The following is a 27,705-nucleotide window of genomic DNA, read 5'->3' as shown; positions in this document are numbered from 1 at the left end:
TGAAAATGAGAAAACTGCGGCGCCCGGCCTCCTGCACCTCGTTTATCATATCTAACCTTTGACCTTCATGCTTTGTTGGATTTATATCTGAATGTAGTTGTTTTCTGTTGTTGCATTATTTATCTATTTATTTATTTGCACTGCCTGTTGTAAGCTACCATTTAATGGCCCACCGGGGACAAAAAAAATCTTTCATTGGTTGATGATTGAAAAAGGGGAGGAGCTTCCTGCCAATATACCTTTTTACTCAGGAAAATTACAAAAATAGTGCAATGCCTCTGCAGTTGTGTTCTTGATGCAATGACAAGGTTTATTGATGATGTTTGTTAGTTCCAACTCTTGTGTCACCTGAACGCACCGTTCGAGAGAGCTGGCCTGTGATTGGCTGAGAGTGGAGAAGGGGGCGGGTCAGGTGAGCATGGGGAGCACTGTGCGGAAATTGCCTCTGTGTGTGTGTGTGTGTGTGTGTGTGTGTGTGTGTGTGTGTGTGTGTGTGTGTGTGTGTGTGCACTTTAGCTCCGACTAGTGGTTGGAGTGAATTGGTGAGTTGGTGTGTGAATGACAACATGAATCATAACTCCTCCATTATCACCAGACTGATGGAGACCAGAGGAGACATGGACCCTGAGTGACTGCAGGCGAAGACAAGCAGAGCAGGACATGAAGAGACATTCTGAGACACCGGAGACGACCAATGATGACCTGTGCTTTCCTCCACTGCCCTGCATGTCAAGGTCTGCTCTCATCATCATCATCATCACCATCACCATCGTCATCACCATCACCATCATCACCATCATCACCATCATCATCATCACCATCATCATCACCATCACCATCACCATCACCATCATCATCATCATCATCACCATCACCATCATCATCATCATCATCACCATCACCATCATCGTCACCGTCATCGTCATCATCATCATCATCACCATCATCATCATCACCACCATCACCATCATCATCACCATCATCGTCACCGTCATCGTCATCATCATCATCATCACCATCACCGTCATCATCATCACCATCACCATCATCATCACCATCATCATCGTCATCACCATCATCACCATCACCATCATCATCATCATCATCATCACCATCATCATCATCATCATCATCATCATCATCATCATCACCATCATCATCACCATCATCATCATCGTCATCACCATCATCATCACCATCACCATCATCATCATCACCATCATCATCATCATCATCATCACCATCATCATCATCATCATCATCATCATCATCACCATCATCATCACCATCATCATCATCATCATCATCATCATCATCATCATCATCATCATCAGTCTTTAAAGGAGAAAATAAAATCTCAAATGGAAGTAGAAGAAGTAAAACAAGCGTTTCTTATTTACACTGTTTTACGGGACGTGGCTGGAATCTGTCCATCCAGCAGCGCCCCCCCGCAGGGCGGCCCCCGCAGGACGCCCCCCCCCGCAGGACGGCCCCCCGCGGGACACCCCCCCGCAGGGCACCCCCCCGCAGGACGCCCCCCCGCAGGGCGCCTCAGACTGCGGGGCTGCTGGGTCAGGGTCTGTGCTGGAACTGGGAGTCTGTACAGGTCTGTACAGTCTGGGAGGGTCCACATTCCTGCCTCCAGCCCTGACAGAAGCCCGGGGTGGACCCGGGGGGGGGGAGGGGGGGTCTACAGGTTGTCCCCAGGCTGGTACTGAGGCTCGGTGGCTGTGAAGTAGTCCTCCAGGAAGGCCTGCAGGTACTCGAAGGTGGGCCGCTCCTCAGCGTCCTTCTTCCAGCACTGCAGCATGAGCTCGTGGAGGGAGGGGGGGCAGTCCTGGGGGCGGGGCATCCGGTACCCCCGCTCCACCTGCTCCAGGACCTCACGGTTATTCATACCTGGAGAGACAAGACCACAACATCACCACCAGCACCACACCAGAGCCCCCCAGGCCCCCCAGGTGGTGCTACCTGGGTAAGGCACTCGGCCCTTGGTCACCAGCTCCGTCAGCAGGATACCAAACGACCACACGTCTGACTTGATGGTGAACTTCCCGTAGAGCGCCGCCTCCGGCGCCGTCCACTTGATGGGGAACTTCGCTCCTGAAACAGAGGCGTTAGCGTCGTTAGCATTGTTAGCATCAGTAGCATTGTTAGCATCATTGGCATCATTAGCGTCGTTGGTATTGTTGCGTTGAAAGGAATCAGAATTATTAAATAAGATTTAAAGGAAACCAGTTAGAGACTGTGTGGAAGAGGAGGAGCAGTGAGGAGAAGCAGTGAGGAGGAGCAGTGAGGAGCAGCAGTGAGGAGGAGCAGTGAGGAGAAGCAGTGAGGAGCAGCAGTGAGGAGCAGCAGTGAGGAGGAGCAGTGAGGAGGAGCAGTGAGGAGCAGCAGTGAGGAGGAGGAGGAGCAGTGAGGAGGAGGAGCAGTGAGGAGGAGGTGCAGTGAGGAGGAGGAGGCGCAGTGAGGAGCAGCAGTGAGGAGGAGCAGTGAGGAGGAGCAGTGAGGAGGAGGAGGAGCAGTGAGGAGGCGCAGTGAGGAGGAGGAGGCGCCCACCCTGCCGTGCAGTGTACTCGTTGTCCTCGATGAGTCGAGCCAAACCGAAGTCGGCGATCTTACAGACCAAACTGTCTCCGACCAGGATGTTGGCAGAACGCAGGTCCCGGTGGATGTAGTTCATCCTCTCTATGTAGGCCATGCCTGCTGCCACCTGCACACACACACACACACACACACACACACACACACACACACACACACACACACACACACACACACACACACACACACACACACACACACACACACACACACACACACACACACACACACACACACGACTTCTAAATATCATTTATTCTCTTCTCACCACGTCGACACAGAAATAAAGAACCGTTGGTTCCACACACTGAGAACCAGAGATCAAAATGCTTCATCTGTCGCTAAACATTACAGTGGTCACCAGAAGACTTTCCAGAAGAAACAGCTTCACTCCAGCTCGTCATTCACTCTCATGTGAGTGTAAACATCCCCTGCTGTCCCAGAGTTACCTGAGCAGCCATGTCCACCAGGTTGGGCAGCTTCAGCCCACGTCCTTCTCCGTCCTTCAGGAAGTCCAGCAGGCTTCCTGCAAACACCACCATTATCCACCTTGACCACTGTCCAGCTTCGGCCCTTTGTTTCAGTGGGAGTGGCACAAATCGAAGCTCTTATTGTGTAGCATCAGCTGACTGCAGGAGTGTCAAACTCAGATCCTGCAGGTTGTCCACGTCTCCTCCCCTCAATGTCCTGATGCTTCATCACCTCATTCAGCACAAAGCCAGAGAACCAGCTGCTCATTGCCATCAGCTGTGAGGAAGCAGGGAGACGTGGAGAACATGCAGGGCTGCAGCCCTCCAGGACCGGAGTTTGACACGTGTGTTAGAGGGATTTGTAAAATGTCAGCAGGCTATTCCTCACATCAACCTAAAGAGAAGTACTGGTGAAGCAAAGATTCATGTTTGTTCTGAGACCAAAACCCTCCAGTTCTTTATTAGATGTTGAGATCAAAGACAGGCCACATGCCGAGCATCGTGTTTGTTGTATGTTATTTAAAGAGCATGATATTCACAACATTGTTCCTTTTAAATCGCAACTTTTTCAGGTTTTACAAAAAGAGTAATCATCTCCAGGATCATCTGATTGTGTGTGTGTGTGTGTGTGTGTGTGTGTGTGTGTGTGTGTGTGTGTGTGTGTGTGTGTGTGTGTACCTTTGCCCATGTACTCGGTGACGATGTAGATGGGCTCCTCAGACACGACGGCGTACAGCTGGACCAGCTTGTCGTGCCGGAGCTTCTTCATGATCTGCGCCTCCTCCAGGAAGGACTCGGGCGACATGGTGCCGGGCTTCAGGGTCTTCACCGCCACCTTGGTGGTCCCGTTCCACGTCCCTGGTACAAGCAGACAGTCAGTCCAGGCCGGGGGGGGGGGGGGGGGCTCAGGTGGGCTCAGTCAGTCCAGGTGGGAGGAGGGGGAGGAGCCTAACTCAACACCACGTCAACATGCACACATTCATCCTCATGCAGAGTCACAGTCTCATTGAATGGTTGAGATTCACTGATTGAAACGGATCTGGGATGAGGAGCAGGTTCACTACTGCAACCAACTGCCAAAATCAAATGAATAATTACACCATTAAATTAGTAATGAAGTATTATTATGAATTATTAATAAAATACATAAAATACTAATTCATTTTATGTAAAAAAACATTAGTTTCCTGGTCCGGTGTTGCACTGCTTCATGGATTAATTGTATCCGTCCATTAATGACTGGAAATCTGCAAGCTGATAAAAGCAGTTTATTTGCAATTCGTTTTTTGAGGTTGCTTGATAGATTGACTCGTTGTTTGAAAATATACCTGATCTCCCTTTTGTTTTCCTACGGAAGAGTATTGGGGCCACAGAAGAAAAACATTTGGTAGCTTAAAGAAACCAACAAAAAAAACCTCATGCGCTTCAGAAAAAATGTCAAAAATCAAAGTTGAGTTTTTTTCCCATGGAGAAAAAAGACGTGGGTTACATGGATTATGCATTAAAAGCTCCTGTCGAACGGAAGAGTGACAAGAAACCTTTTGCTTTCACATGAAACAAATCTGACAATTGTTTGTATGCACATTGAATATTAGGGGAGGACCCCCCCTCCCCCTCCAGGTTCAGCTCTTCCTCAGGTTCTTACCATAGAAGACGTCAGCGAAACATCCCGTCCCCAGCTTGACTTCCAGCTCCAGAGAGTCTCTGCTGATCTCCCAGGAGTCATGAGTCAAGCCCACAGTGTCGGGGACGTGGTTCACACACACGCCGGTTAAATGAAAGCACAAACCATCCGAGCAATCTACGGGGGGGGGGGGGGGGGGGGGGGGGGGGGTAGACAGGGTTAACTACCAGGAGGGGCAGCATGCAGCGAGGGGCGCGTGGAAGGGGACCACCGGAGACACACTCTGTTTCTGCACATCACTGTGAACAGACAGGACTGTTGTCATGGCAACATCCTCCACCTGAGAATCATGACCTATACTGGCTTGACCCCCCCCCCCCCCCGTTTGGGAGTGTGTGCAGTCCCCCCTTCGACGCGCCGCCTCGGCCTGGACGGGTCCGTACCCATCCACACCTCCCCGAACTGCCCGTTGCCCAGACGCTTGATGAGCTGCAGCGACTCCCGCGGGATCTCCCACACATCCTTGGTCTTGACGGACAGGTCGGCGAGGCGGGGCATCCCCTTGTGGCAGGGAACCACCAGGCGGCAGCAGAGGCCGGCGGCGCGCTCTGACCACGCAACACACAAACACAGAGCCACGCAGTCAGCAGCAAGGCCAGCACAGTTCAGCATCTGACCTCCTCCCTGGTCCTTCACCTCCTTCACCTCCTTCAGACAGTCTGACCTCTCTGGTCCTTCACCTCCTTCACCTCCACCAGACAGTCTGACCTCCTCTCTGGTCCTTCACCTCCTTCACCTCCACCAGACAGTCTGACCTCCTCTCTGGTCCTTCACCTCCTTCACCTCCACCAGACAGTCTGACCTCTCTGGTCCTTCACCTCCTTCACCTCCACCAGACAGTCTGACCTCTCTGGTCCTTCACCTCCTTCACCTCCACCAGACAGTCTGACCTCCTCCCTGGTCCTTCACCTCCTTCACCTCCACCAGACAGTCTGACCTCTCTGGTCCTTCACCTCCACCAGACAGTCTGACCTCCTCTCTGGTCCTTCACCTCCACCAGACAGTGTGACCTCTCTGGTCCTTCACCTCCACCAGACAGTCTGACCTCCTCTCTGGTCCTTCACCTCCACCAGACAGTGTGACCTCCCTGGTCCTTCACCTCCACCAGACAGTCTGACCTCCTCTCTGGTCCTTCACCTCCACCAGACAGTCTGACCTCCTCTCTGGTCCTTCACCTCCTTCACCTCCACCAGACAGTCTGACCTCCTCTCTGGTCCTTCACCTCCTTCACCTCCACCAGACAGTCTGACCTCTCTGGTCCTTCACCTCCTTCACCTCCACCAGACAGTGTGATCTCTCTGGTCCTTCACCTCCACCAGACAGTGTGATCTCTCTGGTCCTTCACCTCCACCAGACAGTGTGACCTCTCTGGTCCTTCACCTCCACCAGACAGTGTGACCTCCCTGGTCCTTCACCTCCACCAGACACACGGCGCACTGAGGTACTACAAGGTTTACCAGCGTGACCGACTGCAACACAGTGGTTGTGTGTCGTTCAGGCCTCTGCAACAGGAAGAACCTGGAAAGTGTGTGTGTCAGGTGGAGGAGACTCCCAGCAGGATCGTCTTTTCGTATTAATTTAAGAAAAATCTGGACAAAAAAAGGTATTACAGAATACTTATATACAGATACTTGGAATTAAAAGCCTTGATGGTACCATACACGTACCAAATGTAAGGACGACAAAGGTACGCTCTGGCAGTGTATTTGGGACTGCAGGAAGATTGGAACTTTTTGGGTAGCAGTGACACTATAAAAGAAGTCATATCTAAAGAAGTTGCCCTGGGCCCTGGTTTCATCATTTTGGGATTAGACCCTAAAAATATAAGATACACAAAATGGGAACAGGTGTTTATTAATATGGGTTTGTTGCAAGCAAAGAGACTAAGTGCACTAAAGTGGAACGAGACAAGGGAACCCACTATTGGACGTTGGATGAAGCAAATGTTGGCGGCTTTACCACGGGAACCAATCACATATATAGTGAAGGGAAAGAGGACGTCTCTGAGACGGTCTGGACACCATTTGTGAACTTTGTGAAGGGACGTACAATATCTGGGGATGGAGAAGAGTCGTGGACAATAATACTGGTCTGGGGGAAGTGACAGATGACGGCCTCTCACTGAGTGGCTATTTGATTTGATTATTATTTATTTCTTTTCCTTTTTCTGCTTTTTGTATCTGAGAGGGTGTATGTGTTCATACAGAGTTTTCATTGTTTCTGTGTTCATACTCTGTTAAAATGTAAAACTAAATAAAAACATTGTTGGAAAAAAAGAAAAGCCTTGCTGGACATGAAGTCGAACTGTGGTTCTTCCTGAATGGAGCCGATCAGAACAGGAAGGTCTTCCCTCTGTTCAGACTTCATCTTGTTTCTGACTCACAGCTGGTGACATATCGAGCCCTTTTGAAAACTCAGCATCTGAATCATTCGCGATTCTTTTCACGCAGGTACACTTACTCTAAGCACAAGATGTAAAGTTCAAGATGGAGCTCTGCAGTTTTCTCATTGATGAACGCAACGCTTGCTGGTTTCTAGATTTGATGCTGCGGTCTCTGTGATGAGCTGAAGGAAATGTTAGAGCCATGATGCACAGCTCTGTTAGCACTTTGGCTAATGGCACCTATAACTTCCAAACTCTTTACGATGATGGCAGTGATTTCTATGAGGAGATACTGCATCCATCAGGGAAAGTACATCCACAATGCTCAGAGACGCTATCAGCCCTGTTTGTTCAGTCACACTCCAGCTGTCTCCCCTTCGATCGGCCCCGTTTGGCATCACTTTAGCAGATGACGCCCCGCTGTCCACGTTGTGATACCAACACTCCAGAGGAAGCAATGGTGTTTGCTTGTGATCGATTGAAGCAGTGGATTAGCAGACTGTGATAAGACTGTTTGCATGATGCAGTAAAGAGCAGATAAAGGCTGTGGAGCGTTCAACTCACATCCCAGCCAATCACAGCTCATTCCTGTCTCCGCCATCACTGCAGCTCTACCAGCTGGTGAACTGTGGAGCCGGTCCTCGTGGACTGAAGCTTCAGTCTGGACCCATGGGGTCACTGAGGACCCCCAGTGAAAGCTGGTTCCAGAGGATGACTCCACTTGCTAAATGTTGCTCACCCTAACCCTACCAGTGAGTCAGTGGCTTTGTTATTTCTCCTCTTTTCTGTAATTGACCATCTAATGTAAGCAGTTTCATCTGAAGGTCTTTAACTTTGGAAAGCAGCAGCATTAAATAAGTCCATGATATCACCATGTGGGTAAAGATGTTCACGACTGTTTATACAGGTGAAACGTTCTTTTTTTAATTTAATTTCTTCAGTTTTCACAGTTACAGTGTCAGGGCCAAACAAATATATAAAATCTATCCATCTTTCATCAACGAAGCTTTCTATTGTTCAGTTGTGGTGGTGTCTTTCTGAAATCAGTTCATTTACCCCAGTTTTGGTCAAATTGGGGCTCCTGTAATCTTTGTTTGTGCGAGAGTCTCTCCACTACACATACTTCCTGCTGCTCCCTGGTCGCTGGCTCCACTTTGCACCACAAGCTGCTAGTAATATCTTAAACATCATCTTTTATTTGTATCTCATTATGGGTTATGTTTCCAAATACAACAACTTACAAGTTTTGGGGAATTAATATCCTAATACTTTTTGCAAACTCTGCCTTATTTGTTCCCAATACACCTGTAGTTTGTGACAGGACCAGAATATATGTGTGTGGTGCCTCGTATTGATACTGTAGGCCTCGAGTGGGGTCAAGGGTCGAGGAACCCTGAGTGACAGGTGAACATTAGCACTGCTATCATGGTGGGGTCAAAGGTCGAGGAACCCTGAGTGACAGGTGAACATTAGCACTGCTATCAGAGTAGAACTGAGCTGCTCACACATCAGTTTATTGTTCAGAGTCAACTCAAGTTGAGAAAATCTCATTATCACTGCCTGGACACCAAAGTCTTGAATATCTGCAGCTGTGCTGAGTGGAGGACACTGTCCACACTGTCCACACAGTCCACACAGTCCACACACTGTTCACACCACTGTCCACACTGTCCACACACTGTCCACACACTGCCCACACACTGTCCACACACTGTCCACACTGTCCACACACTGTCCACACACTGCCCAGACACTGTCCACACTGTCCACACAATGTCCACACACTGCCCACACACTGTCCACACTGTCCCACACACTGCCCACACACTGTCCACACACTGTCCACACACTGCCCACACTGTCCACACACTGTCCACACACTGCCCACACACTGTCCACACACTGTCCACACTGTCCAACACACTGTCCACACACTGCCCAGACACTGTCCACACTGTCCACACAATGTCCACACACTGCCACACACTGTCCACACTGTCCACACACTGCCCACACACTGTCCACACTGTCCACACACCTGCCCACACACTGCCCACACACTGCCCACACTGTCCACACTGTCCACACACTGTCCACACACTGCCCACACTGTCCACACACTGCCCACACTGTCCACACACTGTCCACACACTGCCCACACTGTCCACACACTGTCCACACACTGCCCATACTGTCCACACACTGTCCACACACTGCCCACACTGTCCACACACTGCCCACACACTGCCCACACTGTCCACACTGTCCACACACTGTCCACACACTGCCCACACACTGCCCACACTGTCCACACTGTCCACACACTGTCCACACACTGCCCACACTGTCCACACACTGCCCACACTGTCCACACACTGTCCACACACTGCCCACACTGTCCACACACTGTCCACACACTGCCCATACTGTCCACACACTGTCCACACACTGCCCACACTGTCCACACACTGCCCACACACTGCCCACACTGTCCACACTGTCCACACACTGTCCACACACTGCCCACACTGTCCACACACTGCCCACACTGTCCACACACTGTCCACACACTGCCCACACTGTCCACACACTGTCCACACACTGCCCATACTGTCCACACACTGTCCACACACTGTCCACACACTGCCCACACTGTCCACACACTGTCCACACACTGCCCACACTGTCCACACACTGCCCACACACTGCCCACACTGTCCACACTGTCCACACACTGTCCACACACTGCCCACACTGTCCACACACTGTCCACACTGTCCACACACTGCCCACACTGTCCACACTGTCCACACACTGCCCACACTGTCCACACACTGTCCACACTGTCCACACTGCCCACACACTGCCCACACTGTCCACACACTGTCCACACACTGCCCACACTGTCCACACACTGTCCACACTGTCCACACACACAGTTTGTGTGAAGGATCAACACACACACACATAAATCGCAGCTCAACAGCAGAAGAAAGCAGAAGCACGAGAAACAAAAACTCTGAAAAGAGGAAATGTTATTTCCAAAGCTGTGGCGGCTCCACCCGTCATCTGGAGGCTGAGAAGATGGAGAGGGTTAATGTGCACACACACACACACACACACACACACACACACACACACACACACACACACACACACACACACACACACACACACACACACACACACACACACACACACACACACACACACACACACACACACACACACACTACCTGAGTAGTGCTGCACCAGCTGCTGCAGGGTGTCAAACTGGGCCCTGGTGGTGATGTAATGGCCGCCGCTGTCCAGCTTACGGATCTTATAGTGCTTGACGTGGTCCCCCTTCACATCGTCCCAGTCCCGGATGGACAGGGAGAAGGCCCCTGGGGACGGAGGACGCTCCCGTTACACTGAGAGGACAATAACCACACCCTCTGGCTGCAGGCTGGGGTGTGTGTGTGTGTGTGTGTGTGTGTGTGTGTGTGTGTGTGTGTGTGTGTGTGTGTGTGTGTGTGTGTGTGTGTGTGTGTGTGTGTTTACCCTTTGTAGTCTCACTTTCCCGGATCAAGTATGTCCCTCGAGGGTTCCCAGTGGACAGCAGCTGTCTCTCTGCATCCTTCCGGCCCAGTTTACCAAAGTACCAGCTGTGGAGACAGGAGGCGGAGCTTAACTCACCCTGAACACCTCTACAGCCTGAACTCACCCTGAACACCTCTACAGCCTGAACTCACCCTGAACACCTCTACAGCCTGAACTCACCCTGAACACCTCTACAGCCTGAACTCACCCTGAATACCTCTACTGCCTGAACTCACCCTGAACACCTCTACAGCCTGAACTCACCCTGAACACCTCTACAGCCTGAACTCACCCTGAACACCTCTACTGCCTGAACTCACCCTGAATACCTCTACAGCCTGAACTCACCCTGAACACCTCTACAGCCTGAACTCACCCTGAACACCTCTACTGCCTGAACTCACCCTGAACACCTCTACAGCCTGAACTTACCCTGAATACCTCTACAGCCTGAACTCACCCTGAATACCTCTACAGCCTGAACTCACCCTGAACACCTCTACAGCCTGAACTCACCCTGAATACCTCTACAGCCTGAACTCACCCTGAATACCTCTACAGCCTGAACTCACCCTGAACACCTCTACAGCCTGAACTCTCCCTGAACACCTCTACAGCCTGAACTCACCCTGAATACCTCTACTGCCTGAACTCACCCTGAACACCTCTACAGCCTGAACTCACCCTGAACACCTCTACAGCCTGAACTCACCCTGAATACCTCTACTGCCTGAACTCACCCTGAACACCTCTACAGCCTGAACTCACCCTGAACACCTCTACTGCCTGAACTCACCCTGAATACCTCTACAGCCTGAACTCACCCTGAACACCTCTACAGCCTGAACTCACCCTGAATACCTCTACTGCCTGAACTCACCCTGAACACCTCTACAGCCTGAACTCACCCTGAATACCTCTACTGCCTGAACTCACCCTGAACACCTCTACAGCCTGAACTCACCCTGAACACCTCTACTGCCTGAACTCACCCTGAATACCTCTACAGCCTGAACTCACCCTGAACACCTCTACAGCCTGAACTCACCCTGAACACCTCTACTGCCTGAACTCACCCTGAATACCTCTACAGCCTGAACTCACCCTGAACACCTCTACAGCCTGAACTCACCCTGAACACCTCTACTGCCTGAACTCACCCTGAACACCTCTACAGCCTGAACTTACCCTGAATACCTCTACAGCCTGAACTCACCCTGAATACCTCTACAGCCTGAACTCACCCTGAATACCTCTACAGCCTGAACTCACCCTGAACACCTCTACAGCCTGAACTCACCCTGAACACCTCTACAGCCTGAACTCACCCTGAATACCTCTACAGCCTGAACTCACCCTGAATACCTCTACTGCCTGAACTCACCCTGAACACCTCTACAGCCTGAACTCTCCCTGAACACCTCTACAGCCTGAACTCACCCTGAACACCTCTACAGCCTGAACTCACCCTGAACACCTCTACAGCCTGAACTCACCCTGAACACCTCTACAGCCTGAAATCACCCTGAACACCTCTACAGCCTGAACTCACCCTGAACACCTCTATAGCCTGAACTCACCCTGAATACCTCTACAGCCTGAACTCATCCTGAATACCTCTACAGCCTGAACTCACCCTGAACACCTCTACAGCCTGAACACACCCTGAATACCTCTACAGCCTGAACTCACCCTGAATACCTCTACAGCCTGAACTCACCCTGAACACCTCTACAGCCTGAACACACCCTGAATACCTCTACAGCCTGAACTCACCCTGAACACCTCTACTGCCTGAACTCACCCTGAACACCTCTACTGCCTGAACTCACCCTGAACACCTCTACAGCCTGAACTCACCCACAGGACGCTACAAGGCTTTCTAGTGCCGCTGCACAGAGGTGGAGCACCAGCTGAAGGTGCAGCAGGGGCAGGTTACACACACACACACACACACACACACACACACACACACACACACACACACACACACACACACACACACACACACACACACACACACACACACACACACACACACACACACACACCCTTACTCTTCGGCTTGGATGGAGTCCACTGGGGCGACGTAGTTACTGGGGATGTATCCGCTGCCCCCGGTGGTGAGGGACCGAGCGTCCCACCAGTCGCCTTCACTGAGGACAGAGACACAGAGGACAACGTTACTGTCTCACTGTCTCTCATTCAGCATCTTCACACACAGCGTCCACGTGGATGCACTCCAGCTGCCAGCAGGGGGCAGAGTGTGGCTGTAGAGTGTGGCTGTAGAGCGTGGCTGTAGAGTGTGGCTGTAGAGCGTGGCTGTAGAGTGTGGCTGTAGAGTGTGACTGTAGAGTGTGGCTGTAGAGAGTGACTGTAGAGCGTGGCTGTAGAGCGTGGCTGTAGAGTGTGACTGTAGAGCGTGACTGTAGAGTGTGGCTGTAGAGCATGGCTGTAGAGTGTGGCTGTAGAGCATGGCTGTAGAGTGTGACTGTAGAGTGTGGCTGTAGAGCATGGCTGTAGAGAGTGACTGTAGAGCGTGGCTGTAGAGCGTGGCTGTAGAGTGTGACTGTAGAGCGTGACTGTAGAGCGTGGCTGTAGAGCGTGGCTGAGCTGGCGCCCCTGCACGCTGTCCAGAGTGTGTGAGCTCAGCAGCATCAGGAGTGTGTAGCTTTACTATCCTGCTTGTGTCAAATTACATTCTTAACACTGAAATGGAAAATAAACTGCTCAAGCTGTAATTTGTTGTTTCCTGCTTTTCAGAGATTCTATTCCTCTTCCTCCATGGCTCTAAAGTGGAAGCAGCTTCATCACTTTGAGAGCAAAAAAACACCTGAATGTCTCTGTTGCAATCAAGATGAGTCAGTGAATAATTCTGAAGAGAAGAAACCAGACGGTCAGTCATGTGACGTGGCGTCAGGAAAGGCTGCTTGCTCAGAGAAATTCACCATGAATGATCCCAAACTCAGCTTTCAACAAGGCAACCAAGTTTTCTGTGCTGTTATCAGTTTGAAATAGGAAAATGGGGACTAGAACTTGCAAAGAGCCGTCAGGTCCGGGCAACAGTAGGTAGCTAGCTGGTCAGTAGCTCCCTGCTCCGTCAGCTCCAGGTGGAGAAGCAGGAAGCCTTCAGGTGAGGTAGCTAGCTGGTCGGTAGCTCCCTGCTCCGTCAGCTCCAGGTGGAGAAGCAGGAAGCCTTCAGGTGAGGTAGCTAGCTGGTCAGTAGCTCCCTGCTCCGTCAGCTCCAGGTGGAGAAGCAGGAAGCCTTCAGGTGAGGTAGTTAGCTGGTCAGTAGCTCCCTACTCCGTCAGCTCCAGGTGGAGAAGCCGCCATGTTAACACAAAGAAACACATCAGCTGTTGTTTGGAGAATTGCCAGAAAGAGGGAAGAGTGAACTTCCTGCTGGAGGCTCTGTGGGACTGGACCGGATGGAGGACATCATGGGACCCTTCAGGTCCCCTCCATGGACAAGCTGGGCCGGGACCTGAACCAGCTCACAGGCCGGGACCTGAACCCCACTGGAAGGTCCCGGTGCTCGGGGAACAGAGACAGTCATTGCTACTTCCTCTGAATGAGACAGCCATTGTGATTTTAAAGAGACCTGCAGCTCTTCTGTGTCCTGGTAAAGTCAAAGTCCACTCAAGGGAGTCCTCAAGGCCTTGATGGTCCCAGAAGGTGGTGGAGTTCATGACTCCCTGTCAGACCAGGAGGTCCCGTTGTGTACGGTGGAGAGGGGGTTCCCACAGTGGTCACATGGTTCATAGGATCACTCTGTCCTTTGCTTCTTAATGTGACTGAGGGCTGAAGCAGCTTTTGATATTGATCTGTTTTTGTTAGTTCATAAGACATTCTTCTAATCGCTGACCTGCAAGGATGCGAGGACCCGTTCAATACTGCTTGTGACTTTAATTAATGAGGACCTCATCAGTCCCCACAGGGGACATGTCTCTGTTGAAGGGACCGGTCAGTGCCACATTGCAGGACAGAAGCAGGAATGGATGGTTGTTTAGGTAAGGGATGCCAATGTACTGCTGTCTTCTGTCACCAAGACGATTACACAGGAAAGTACAGTTCCAGGCATTGGTGCTGCCTTGCTCTGCTGCTGCTCCACACACAGCAGGCTCTGGGAACCAGTGCCAGAGATGTTCAGGCTGTTTCAGGCTTGACACTTCTGAGAGCTCCGCTTGACTCCGTGCAGCTAAATGACGTCATTTCAGCCTGAAGACTTGTTTTAAAGACACTGGAGGAAACAACAGCTCCGCCCTGCTCGCCACTGCAGGACCACCTGCTGTGTCACAGACAAGTCTACTTCCACTGCTCCAACTTAATACTGTGGTGGAAGTGTTTGTGGTGCACTGCCCCCTGCAGGTTGCGAGTGCGAGCCCACTTGTAGTATAAATGTTACACACATTCTCTCATGCTGACTCCCTACGTCTAAGTTCCACATGTCACGCCTGTGTGTCAAGTCTAATAGGGCCTTAAGGCGGCATTGGGGGCAGGAGGGTCGTCTGAGGACGACCTCTGGACTGACGATGATCTAAACTAACAAAACTGACCTGATAAGACTGAGTCTGAGGGGAAAAGCTCATTTAAAAAACAAAACAAAACATGGTTGTGTACCATGAGGACTTCATCAGGCAGGGTTCTGAAGATAAAGGACACACAGAGAGAGAGAGAGAGAGAGAGAGAGAGAGAGAGAGAGAGAGAGAGAGAGAGAGAGAGAGAGAGAGAGAGAGAGCAGGGGATGAGTGAAGCAGCTGCTGGAACATCTCCAAACAGCAGGACAAAGGGCACAGACGTTTTGTAAGCTCCAAGAAGATTAACATGGAATTCTGCTTTTAAGGACAAACATACTTCTGGCTGCATGAAGAAATTGGAAATAAGTCTCAGATGAAATCCAATAATCAACAGAAAAGGGTACAAATAATATGAAAACCTTAAGAAAAGCCCTTCTAAACATTCAGGACTGTTTCCCAGAGGAGGCTCTCGCTAAGACGCGTGTCAGTTGAGCTTGGGAACATTCTGTCAGTCTCAACGTTCTGTTACCACCTCTGTCCAGCAGGGGGCAGTGTGGACCGCTGAGCAGCCTGTGGCCGAGGATCCAGGGAAACACAGTGTGGTGGGAAGTGGACAGGATGAGCAGGGTGGCGGCTGCTGAGGGGGAGGAGCCAGGATGAAGAGCACCGTAGAGACGGTGGCGTCTCCCCGCGGGGCCACTGGGGGCCTGCAGGAATGTGCTGTGACAGGACACTAAGTGGATGCAGTAAGGAGGAAGTGTGACCTTGCACTTGTGTGCAAAGCAAAGCATGAACAGATTCTCCAGGAGACGCCTTACATTGCCTCTGAGAGGGAAGGCTGGATTGTGCTGAAGCGTCTCACCCCAACCTCTGCTCCTTCATTCAACTAACAACCTGAGTGTGTTGACAAGTTGAGTGGATGCGATGGAAGGCTGGGCTGGAAGAGAGGAAGCATTGCTTCTGCCCAAACACACAACTGTGTTCTTCAAGGGAAGATGGCACTGTTGGATGGAAACAACCAAAATAAAACTTCATCCAAGTAATGGGGACCTCCAGGTACCCTGGTCCCCCCCAGGGACCCTGGTCCCCCCCAGGTACCCTGGTCCCCCCTGTGGTTCCTCCCACAGTCCAGAAACATGCATGTGAGCTTAACTGGTGACCTAAATCACCTCAATTCCCCAAGGTGTGTGTGTGTGTGTGTGTGTGTGTGTGTGTGTGTGTGTGTGTGTGTGTGTGTGTGTGTGTGTGTGTGTGTGTGTGTGTGTGTGTGTGTGTGTGTGTGTGTGTGTGTGTGTGTGTGTGTGTGTGTGTGTGTGTGTGTGTGTGTGTGTGTGTGTGTGTGTGTGTGTGTGCATTAGCCCTGTGATGGACAGGTCCCTGTCCAGGGTGCATCCTGCCATAGACCATAGCAAGCTGCAGGATGAAGCAGTATAGAAGATAGATGGATGGATGGATGGATGGATGGATGGATGGATGGACGGACGGACAGACTTACGTGCTGTTAATAATCTGGAAGCGTTCTCCTTTCCTGAAGCTGAGGTCATCTTCTGTCCGGGCCTCATAGTCATAAAGGGCCACAAAGAGGGTGACTCCTGCAGAAAGGACAGAAACACAGTGTGACTCCTGCAGAAAGGACAGAAACACAGTGTGACTCCTGCAGAAAGGACAGAAACACAGTGTGACTCCTGCAGAAAGGACAGAAACACAGTGAGTCCTGCAGAAAGGACAGAAACACAGTGTGACTCGTGCAGAAAGGACAGAAACACAGTGTGACTCCTGCAGAAAGTACAGAAACACAGTGTGACTCCTGCAGAAAGAACAGAAACACAGTGTGACTCCTGCAGAAGGACAGAGACACAGTGTGACTCCTGCAGAAAGGACAGAAACACAGTGTGACTCCTGCAGAAGGACAGAAACACAGTGTGACTCCTGCAGAAAGGACAGAAACACAGTGTGAGTCCTGCAGAAAGGACAGAAACACAGTGTGACTCCTGCAGAAAGGACAGAAACACAGTGTGACTCCTGCAGAAAGGACAGAAACACAGTGTGACTCCTGCAGAAAGAACAGAAACACAGTGTGACTCCTGCAGAAAGGACAGAAACACAGTGTGACTCCTGCAGAAAGGACAGAAACACAGTGTGACTCCTGCAGAAAGGACAGACACACAGGTGAGAATGGCAGAAGAACTGAAGACAGCTGCAGCACAAGGTACAAGACGTAGCGTGTTGATGTGACTGTACATTGAACAAGTTCAATGTGTATTGAACAACCATGTTCTACAACATGTCCGCCGTGTGTTGCTACTTATTATCAGAGCTCATATTCCTGAATAGACAATGATGGTCCTTCTTCAAGGCTGTTTTCTGCTGGACACTCAGCGTGACGTGTGGAACTCAGACGTGAGGAATCAGCCTGAGACAAAGTGTGGACCATTGATACTACATGCAGCTCCTGCTCCCAACCTGCAGGGGGCAGTGCATCACAAACACTTCCACTGCAGTATTAAGTTAGAGGAGAAGAAGAAGACACAGCAGGGGTCCTGCAGTGCAGAGTGGAGGAGAAGAACAGAGCTGCTGTTGTTTACAATAAAGGCTTTGAAAAGTCCGACACTGAAGCTAATTGACATCTGGGAGTCAAATCTGGTGTTTAGAGAGTGAAAGAGCAGCTTGAGGCTTTTTGTGTCTTTACAACCAAGTCTTCAGTCCTCCTCCTCTCCTCCTCCTCCTCTCTCCTCCTCCTCCTCTCTCCTCCTTCTCTCCTCCTCATCTCTCCTCCTCCTCTCCTCCTCCTCCTCTCTCCTCCTCCTCCTCCTCCTCCTCTCTCCTCTCCTCCTCCTCCTCCTCTCCTCCTCCTCCTCTCTCCTCCTCCTCCTCCTCCTCTCCAGTCCTCCTCCTCTCTAGTCCTCCTCCTCTCCTCCTCCTCCTCCTCTCCAGTCCTCCTCCTCTCCTGTCCTCCTCCTCTCCAGTCCTCCTCCTCTCCTCCTCCTCCTCTCCAGTCCTCCTCCTCTTCAGCTCCGCCTCCATCAGTGTCGTCAGAAACCTTTGGAGGAGCACGGAGCGGTGACGTCCATGTGAACAGGGCTGTAGGGAGGGGTGTGGCGGTGACGTCCATGTGAACAGGGCTGTAGGGAGGGGTGTGGCGGTGACGTCCAGGTGAACAGGGCTGTAGGGAGGGGTGTGGCGGTGACGTCCAGCCTTCTTCACAATCCAACTTCTGAAGAACCATAAAGTGTGCAGGAGTGAGTTGAAGCAGGTGGAGTTGGTCTATAAATGATGCTTCCCAGGTTCATTCCAGCACATTTCACAAAATGAAAACGTCCCACAACACGTGGAGAAAGTCCAGATGTTGATGGACCCTGGAGCCGAGGCTGATGTTCAGAGCAGAAACAGCAGCTGTTCCACTAAATGCTGCTTTTCTTTAGATGTTAGAATATGCAGCTTGTTGTAATGCTGACTGTAATAATAGCCTGAATATTAATGAGGCTTCTTGTTGAATCAAGAAAAATCCACGCACCAGTGAAAACACTTTGTGAATACACTTCAACTTAACTGTCTGTAAAGTGATGTTTGCTTATTCTTTCTCCTGGTCATCTCTGAGTTCTTTATTTGTAGGTTTTAATTCAGCAGAATGATCCATCAATGTCCAAATGTTTCCCTCATTTCAGTGTGAAGAGGTGCAAATACTCAAGTCGAATTTTGAAGAGAAATGAAAAATGTGATTATTTCAACAACTTGCTGTTTTGAACGATCTTTCCTCTTATAGCCTGAGTGTGACTGCCAGTGTGGCCTCATGCTCATGCTACTTCATGGACAGGTGATATTCCGCTGCAGTGCTCATGAAATATCTTCTTATGCAAACCCACAAAGTCAACAGAGTCCCTGTGGCGTCCCAAAGTCCTGACACACTGATGATCCCTCTCTCCGCCTGGCTGGGTGACCCCGCCGTGACCCCGTCAGCAACGCCCAGCAGGCTTGTAGCAGGCTTTGTGTGGCAGCCTCATTGTTTGGCTGGACAACATCCACACACAGGATATCCTTTCTGCTGGACTGAGCCTCGGCTGTGTGGACAGGAACTCTCATTTCCACCCAATTTAGCAGGAGACCTCCCCGACAAAATCTGGATTATTTTCTCTCCAGTTGAATCCAAATCCACTCTGTGGCAGAGGCTTAGCTTTTTAATTTCCCCCAGTAGGAGAAATGTGGTCACCAGCTGCCCAGTGTGTTGCTACCTGCTCCTTCAGCCACACTGCAGGAGCCTCACACTTCTTAACAGAGATCACTTGATCTTTGACTCATGTAATGTGACCCAATTCAAATTCGCAGCCAGTCTCATGAGCTCATCAAGGAATAGCGTGGTTCCCCGTCAGACAAAGCCTGAGGAAAACCAATAAGGCACTTTACACCTCACTGACTCCTCTGCTGACTGATGGAACATTGAACATAGAAAACCAGTTGGTACACTACCTGTTGGTTCAAACACAAACTTTGAGACGTTAACAATCACATTGCGTTTTGTACATTAATGTGTCAGACTTAGTTCCTCCACGTAATTCAGGTGACGCTCCGCACTTTATATTCATGAAGGAAGACATGCTTTATACATGGTCTGTGTTATTTTGTGTCTGTCAGGCTTGATCTCTCGCCTTCACTATTGACCATACTCCATTGTTCTACTGTTGTTCTTCTTTCACAAGATTTGACCAAACATTTAATGATGGCCGATCACAATCTTTGAGGATATTTTTCCGACCACATTTCTTCCTGGAAGACGATCATTCCAGTTTTTAATAATGTGTTGGACTCAATTTGAGTATTTTCTGCAATCGCCTTAGATGTTTTCTCTGCTTGATGCATGCCAATGATTTGACCCTTCTTAAAGAGGCCAACATCTTTTCCACAATAAAGGATACGTCTTGCACCATAGTTGTTTAAGAAATGACAATTTACTCATTCCATCAGTGAGGTGAAACAACTTGTTGCCAGCTGAAAGATACTCGCCCATGCAGAAATTATCCAATAGCTTGTACCTATTTCCTTAGTTAAAGCTCCCACATTATACTGAATCGACTTTTCTGGTCTTTAAACATGATAAAAGTGCTATTTGGGGTTCATATAATCCCCAAAGTGGTTTTTCATTGATTCCCTCCAGCTTGAGTTCACAGTGATGTTTCTCTGTTCTACCTGGTGGGGGAGCTCAACACCTTGATTCTATTTGATGACCTCACAGAGCTGGACAAGCCCCGCCTCCAGGAAGACTGACATGAGGAGAAACCAAAACAAGACACGCCCACAATGTGCCAAGGAGCCTCTTCTCTGCTCTCTCAGTCTCTGCTGCTTCACCTTGAACTGCTGTTTTTGTTGTTCCACATCTGTTTTCACCTTCATGTCCACTGGAGAAAATGTGTTTTCACCTTCATGTCCACTGGAGAAAATGTGTTTTCACCTTCATGTCCATTGGAGAAAATGTGTTTTCACCATCATGTCCACTGGAGAAAATGTGTTTTCACCTTCATGTCCACTGGAGAAAATGTGTTTTCACCTTCATGTCCACTGGAGAAAATGTGTTTTCACCTTCATGTCCACTGGAGAAAATGTGTTTTCACCTTCATGTCCACTGGAGAAAATGTGTTTTCACCTTCATGTCCACTGGAGAAAATGTGTTTTCACCTTCATGTCCACTGGAGAAAATGTGTTTTCACCTTCATGTCCACTGGAGAAAATGTGTTTTCACCTTCATGTCCACTGGAGAAAATGTGTTTTCACCATCATGTCCACTGGAGAAAATGTGTTTTCACCTTCATGTCCACTGGAGAAAATGCGTTTTCACCTTCATGTCGACTGGAGAAAATGTGTTTTCACCTTCATGTCCACTGGAGAAAATGTGTTTTCATCTTCATGTCGACTGGAGAAAATGTGTTTTCACCTTCATGTCCACTGGAGAAAATGTGTTTTCACCTTCATGTCCACTGGAGAAAATGTGTTTTCACCTTCATGTCCACTGGAGAAAATGTGTTTTCACCTTCATGTCCACTGGAGAAAATGTGTTTTCACCATCATGTCCACTGGAGAAAATGTGTTTTCACCTTCATGTCCACTGGAGAAAATGTGTTTTCACCTTCATGTCCACTGGAGAAAATGTGTTTTCACCTTCATGTCCACTGGAGAAAATGTGTTTTCACCATCATGTCCACTGGAGAAAATGTGTTTTCACCTTCATGTCCACTGGAGAAAATGTGTTTTCACCTTCATGTCCACTGGAGAAAATGTGTTTTCACCTTCATGTCCACTGGAGAAAATGTGTTTTCACCTTCATGTCCACTGGAGAAAATGGGTTTTCACCTTCATGTCCACTGGAGAAAATGTGTTTTCACCATCATGTCCACTGGAGAAAATGTGTTTTCACCTTCATGTCCACTGGAGAAAATGTGTTTTCACCTTCATGTCCACTGGAGAAAATGTGTTTTCACCTTCATGTCCACTGGAGAAAATGTGTTTTCACCATCATGTCCACTGGAGAAAATGTGTTTTCACCTTCATGTCCACTGGAGAAAATGTGTTTTCACCTTCATGTCCACTGGAGAAAATGTGTTTTCACCTTCATGTCCACTGGAGAAAATGTGTTTTCACCTTCATGTCCACTGGAGAAAATGTATTTTCACCATCATGTCCACTGGAGAAAATGTGTTTTCACCATCATGTCCACTGGAGAAAATGTGTTTTCACCTTCATGTCCACTGGAGAAAATGTGTTTTCACCATCATGTCCACTGGAGAAAATGTGATATATATATATATCACAATAATTTTGGACAATATTGAAATTACGTCTTTGAATTAAATAATTATACAAAATAAATATATAAAAATATCTTTTGATGTAGTAGTAAAAAATAAACTGTTGTACTGCACTCAATCTTTTGAAATCCATAAATAAATAAAATGTCAAACTCCTGGAGGGCTGCAGCCCTGCATGTTCTCCACGTCTCCCTGCTTCCTCACAGCTGATGGCAATGAGCAGCTGGTTCTCTGGCTTTGTGCTTAATGAGGTGATGAAGCATCAGGACATCCAGTGGAGGGAGACGTGGAAAACCTGCAGAATCTGAGTTTGACACTCCTGCAATCAGAGATCGATATACTTCAATAAACAAGTCCAACATAAATAGCTTGATAAACAAAGTAGTGGAGGCGATGAGGCGGAGGCAGCGTGTTCAGCAAGGCTCTAAACTTTATTCTCACAAACGCTTTTCTTTTCTCTCTTTTATCCTTTCATCTCTCCTACGGAGCTTCACACACAGTGGAACAACAAAACTACTTCCTCTCTACAAAATAAAGTTCCCCACCGCCCCACAGTAACTGGGTGAATTATGACCTGAACTGATCACCACAGTGGGAACTTTATTTTGTAGACTGGCGGGGTTTCTGGTCGGTTGTATTTTGGTGTTTCGCTGTGCTGAGCTCTCGTGTTGGAGAGAGAGAGAGAAAAGAGGAGCTCCTCATAAGTGTGGATTAAAGGAAAATAAAGTTTGGAGTTCCTTGCTGAACATGCCGCCTCCCACTCCCGTTTATCACCACAACAACATCCTTTTTCCTCCATTATATGAATTTTGAGATCGTCTGGAGCCAAAATCCTAACCACCATTAAAAGTCCATTAATTGAGCAGCCCTACTTCAGATGCATTATATCACTTAAAGAATGTGAGGAATGGTGTGTAAATGCAGCTTGACTTCAGGAGGTGGCCTCGGCAGGGATCTTCTCTGCTGTCAAAAGTTTCTTATTTTCAACTTGGACTTTGTTTGTGGCTGACCTTCCAAACTACGACTAAAAAGATGAGAAGTGCCGGTGAGGTACTGCGACAGCAGGCGGAGACAGAAGAACAGTTACTGGGTGTAACTCAAGTTACTGCGTGTAACTCTGTCCGTCAGAAACACAGAGCGCAGAAAAGACTTGTTCCAGCTCAGACTGCAGGAAGCTTCATTCTACGTTTGTTCCTGGTGAACCTCGAAGCACGAGGGGGCGATGGTCCTATTACTGATGCTTCAACTGGAAACACATGAAGTGTCATGAATTCAAACACTTCTGAGATTCAATATACAGTATATATCTAATATTCAAATCCTCAAAAAGACCTTCCAAGTGACTTGTGGGTGAAACACGAGAGATTCAAAGTGCACTCCTCACAGAAAGACAAACCCAAACTGAGTCAAGGAAACAATATTTCCAACTTGCGATCACAGACTGAAGAACTGTAATGGAGCATCTTCAGCTCTTCTGTTGGAATATAAAACAATGTCAAAATATCATGGTATTGGTGGATTTCCTTGGAACCACTGAGGTCCATCACTCACTGTTGTGTTTGCATTTGGTGGAAGTTGTTGAGTGGGCAGTGAAGATCACCAGGAGTGAGCAGAAGGTGACTGACCTGTGCCTCCTCGAGTCCTCAGAGTCCCCGTGTGAGAGGACGAGCTCACCCCCCCGAACACCGCCACGCCCTGGCTGGCGGGGGTGTGGAAGTTGTTGTAGTTGGGGATGGCAGCGACCCCGAAGCCGGGGTAGGGCTGCGGCGTGGGCTCTGCCCCGTAGCGGTACGCCGCGCCCTGCGAGGTGCTGCCGTCTCGCCCGTCCGTCAGCTTGGTGGCCTCCTTGTCCTTGCACTGCACACAGCCCATTCTCTCCAGCTGGACACACCAGGCTCCGGGGGTTCTCTTCTGCTCCTGTGGGCAATGACAGAGAACCATTCTAAAGACCTGGAGTACAACACCGTCAGCTGAAGAAAACAACACACATGTATTTGTGACTGATAAAGATTTGGCATCATGCACATCAAGACAACAGAAATGAAAACTAGTTCCTGTGCATGATTTGAATTCTTTAGATTTCTCTTGCAAGATATAAAACAAAAAACCAAAAAAACAAATCTTTTAGACTCAAGCTACTTTGACAATATACGGAGACATTTATAATAAGTATAAAATACTAGATATGGAATCGTTAAGCTCGATCCAAAGTGTTTCAGAAATTGACCGAGACACTTGAAACATCAACTGAATGGACGAAGACGTCCAGCGTCAACAGATGAGACACAAACAGCCCCGATGATTCAGTTTGACCACCGTCCGTATCTGTTCAAACATCTAAATGATCTGCATCCTAGCTGTACTCGGAGTGGGCGGGGCCTAAACCGGAAGTATGCATTTGTCAATTGAAACTGGGTGGGGCTTAAATCTGTACATTATTTTAAGTCTGAAATTGATATGATTGATCAGAAGTTGCTTTATTTATTGTTTATTTGAAAACTATTTACAGAACAGCCTCAGAATTGAGATTCAATGTTTTTTATATAAAAACACTATATACTATATACAGTATATAAAGCTTCATTTGTAATATTTATAATATATGTATTTGTATGTAGAGCCATATACAATAAACATATTAATATAGGCTACTTTGTGTGTTCAGTTATATGTGTGTATGTGTGTCAGTGGTCTGTAAGACTGTTTATTTTTAATGATGTGTGAAGCTGGTGATTCATGTAAACATCCAGTGGAGACAAACAGGAAATAACATGTCAGCCTTGTTCACTGTGTTCTTCTCAAAAGCACCGCGTTCAGTACCAGCAAAGTTTCTAACTGACTTTACACCTCCAGCCACACTGAGAACAAGCAGACGGTAAAAAACTAAATGCGACCAGAGTTAGGCAGTGACGACGCGTCACGAGGCGTTTTCAGCTCTGTCTTGTCAAAGGCACTGCGTACGTTATGAAACAAGCTCACCAAGTAACTTTAAATAGCAGACAAACCGAAATAGAGGGAATGTGAAGAAATCCTCAGCAGCACTGAAGAGAGCAACAGTCACACTGTGTGTGTGTGTGTCAGAGGGGCGGAGTCTGTGTGCGACCGGCCAATCAGAGCGTGAAGACAGTCAGTGACCAAACGAGGATTTTCCTTCAGCACGAACACAGATATTGACAAGTAAACTCACATCATGCTGGTACTGGTAAAGAACGCTTGATCCGTACCGGATACTGGTCTGAAAGGATCCAGCTCTTCCCTGAAGACCACAACTACCATGGTCAGTGAGGATCCTTGCTCTCCAGCCTGGCTGTGGAGACGTAGGGTAGAGAGGGTGGCTGTGGAGACGTAGTGTAGAGAGAGGATGGCTGTGGAGACGTAGTGTAGAGAGAGGGTGGCTGTGGAGACGTAGTGTAGAGAGAGGGTGGCTGTGGAGACGTAGGGTAGAGAGGGTGGCTGTGGAGACGTAGGGTAGAGAGAGGGTGGCTGTGGAGACGTAGGGTAGAGAGAGGGTGGCTGTGGAGACGTAGGGTAGAGAGAGGGTGGCTGTGGAGACGTAGTGTAGAGAGAGGGTGGCTGTGGAGACGTAGGGTAGAGAGAGGGTGGCTGTGGAGACGTAGGGTAGAGAGAGGGTGGCTGTGGAGATGTAGGGTAGAGAGAGGGTGGCTGTGGAGACGTAGGGTAGAGAGAGGGTGGCTGTGGAGACGTAGGGTAGCGCTGTACTAATGGAGACTGGTGGGAGGACGGTGAGGGAACTTGAACGTTAGCGTGCGACTGAGAGAGCAAGGAAGAACCTTCAGTCTGTCCCTACGCACCTGCAACACTTCCCTCCAGTTCTGGATCACCTTGGAACCCACCTCAGTTTACATGGCAGCTCTCTTTCGGTATACAATCGCCAAACCCTACTCAACCTTCCTCTGTCTTCCAAAGAAGTGTTGGGGAGGGGACTATAGATCGGTCAGACCATGCACCAATGTACATGATCTTAAAGGTTGATTCTGAATAGAACACAAACTGGAGTCTGAATCAAATGAGAAAACAAATAGAGACAGATATTAAAATGTATATTGAACAATAAGAAGGTATCGTCACAAATCCTTTGGGATGCATCTGAAGCTGCACTTGGAGGGAAAATTATTGGAAGTTGTTCAAACTTAAAGAAGCAAAGCAAAGAAAAACTGGATCAACTTCAAAGCGAACTTAAAAAACTGGAAAGCCTCAGTAAAAAAACAGTGGATTAAGGATGTAAATTGGAACTGGACAGAATAAGAAATGAACTGAACAAAATTTACTCAAACGACATTAAAGGAAGCTCACCTTTCTCAAAGATATTATGAAGCAGGAGGAAGGTCAGCAAAACAACCGGCTTATAGATTAAAAAAACAACAATCAGAAAACACAATCTATAAAATAAGAGACCCCACTACTGAGTCAATTCATCGTGGAATAAAAGACATACAGCAAACATTCCAATCTTTCTATAAACAAATTATACACACAACCGAGAAAAGATAGAAAAAACATTGACTCTATTTTTGACCAGTTGAAGCTACCAAAAGTAAAGTTTTACTTCTAACCAGTGAAATCACAGAAAGAGAAATTAAAAACATAATATCAAATATAAACCTAATAAAGCAGCAGGACCGGAGGGCTTTTCATCTGAGTGGCACAAAGAGATGAAAGAACTATTGATCCCGTTAATGAAAGACACATTCAACCAAGTGCTGAAGACAACAGAAGTCCTCCCTCTTGGGGCGACGCAGTGATCTCAGTGATCTCAGTGATCTCAGTGACCTCAGTGATCTCAGTGATCTCAGTGATCCATGAGAAGGGAGAAATAAACTGCATTGTGGGAGTTATAGACCTGTAGGTGTATTGAACCAAGAGTAGAAGATTTTCACTCACATATTAGCAAAAAGACTGTTTTCATCAGACAGGTTTTATACAGGAAAGGAAGACACAAGACAACATTCACCGCACATTACATGTAATTGATCATTTATCAACAAATAAACTCCAGAAAAAGCCCTTGCCAAGAAAATAACATTTTGTTGTTCACACATGCTATTTCAATATATCTTTTGATGCCAGAGATCTCCATTCCAAAACGATGGTCACTACTAGATGAATATCCAGATGGAGCGTGAGATCGACAGGCGGATCGGTGCAGCGTCTGCAGTCATGTGGTCGTTGTATCGGTCCGTCGTGGTGAAGAAGGAGCTGAGACAAAAGACCAAGCTCTCGATTTACCGGTCGATCTTCGCTCCTCCCCTCACCTATGGTCATGAACTATGGGTCATGACCGAAAGAACCAGATCCACAATACAACGTCTCTCTATGGCCTGGGGACACCTGGAGGGACTATGTCTCTCTATGGCCTGGGAACACCTGGAGGGACTATGTCTCTCTATGGCCTGGGGACACCTGGAGGGACTATGTCTCTCTATGGCCTGGGGACACCTGGAGGGACTATGTCTCTCTATGACCTGGGAACACCTGGAGGGACTATGTCTCTCTATGGCCTGGGAACACCTGGAGGGACTATGTCTCTCTATGGCCTGGGAACACCTGGAGGGACTATGTCTCTCTATGGCCTGGGAACACCTGGAGGGACTATGTCTCTCTATGGCCTGGGAACACCTGGAGGGACTATGTCTCTCTATGGCCTGGGAAC

The 27,705-nt window shown here is 48.6% G+C and overlaps 1 protein-coding gene across 3 annotated transcripts in view; it reads right to left on the bottom strand.

The window, feature by feature from the left end:
* Nucleotides 1-1,550: 1,550 nt before the first annotated feature.
* The window catches only part of fynb (FYN proto-oncogene, Src family tyrosine kinase b), a 46,619-nt gene continuing 20,464 nt past the window's right edge, over nucleotides 1,551-27,705 (bottom strand). For 2 of the 3 annotated variants that reach the window (XM_080514078.1, XM_080514079.1), the window contains 12 exons: nucleotides 23,660-23,951; nucleotides 16,736-16,832; nucleotides 12,781-12,879; nucleotides 10,685-10,788; nucleotides 10,378-10,527; nucleotides 5,142-5,306; nucleotides 4,720-4,875; nucleotides 3,753-3,932; nucleotides 3,054-3,130; nucleotides 2,560-2,713; nucleotides 1,972-2,103; nucleotides 1,551-1,899 (listed from right to left, as the gene is read on the bottom strand). In XM_080514078.1, coding sequence (XP_080370204.1) covers nucleotides 1,691-1,899; nucleotides 1,972-2,103; nucleotides 2,560-2,713; nucleotides 3,054-3,130; nucleotides 3,753-3,932; nucleotides 4,720-4,875; nucleotides 5,142-5,306; nucleotides 10,378-10,527; nucleotides 10,685-10,788; nucleotides 12,781-12,879; nucleotides 16,736-16,832; nucleotides 23,660-23,906 — 1,770 coding nt within the window. In that variant the 5' untranslated portion in view covers nucleotides 23,907-23,951 and the 3' untranslated portion in view covers nucleotides 1,551-1,690. The remainder of the gene's footprint in view (nucleotides 1,900-1,971; nucleotides 2,104-2,559; nucleotides 2,714-3,053; nucleotides 3,131-3,752; nucleotides 3,933-4,719; nucleotides 4,876-5,141; nucleotides 5,307-10,377; nucleotides 10,528-10,684; nucleotides 10,789-12,780; nucleotides 12,880-16,735; nucleotides 16,833-23,659; nucleotides 23,952-27,705) is intronic. The other variant, XM_080514080.1, reaches the window with a different exon arrangement.

This window comes from Blennius ocellaris (assembly GCF_963422515.1).
Source record: "Blennius ocellaris genome assembly, chromosome: 18".
In the NCBI taxonomy this organism is placed as follows: domain Eukaryota; kingdom Metazoa; phylum Chordata; class Actinopteri; order Blenniiformes; family Blenniidae; genus Blennius; species Blennius ocellaris.
This window is presented reverse-complemented; position numbering and strand designations above follow the sequence as displayed.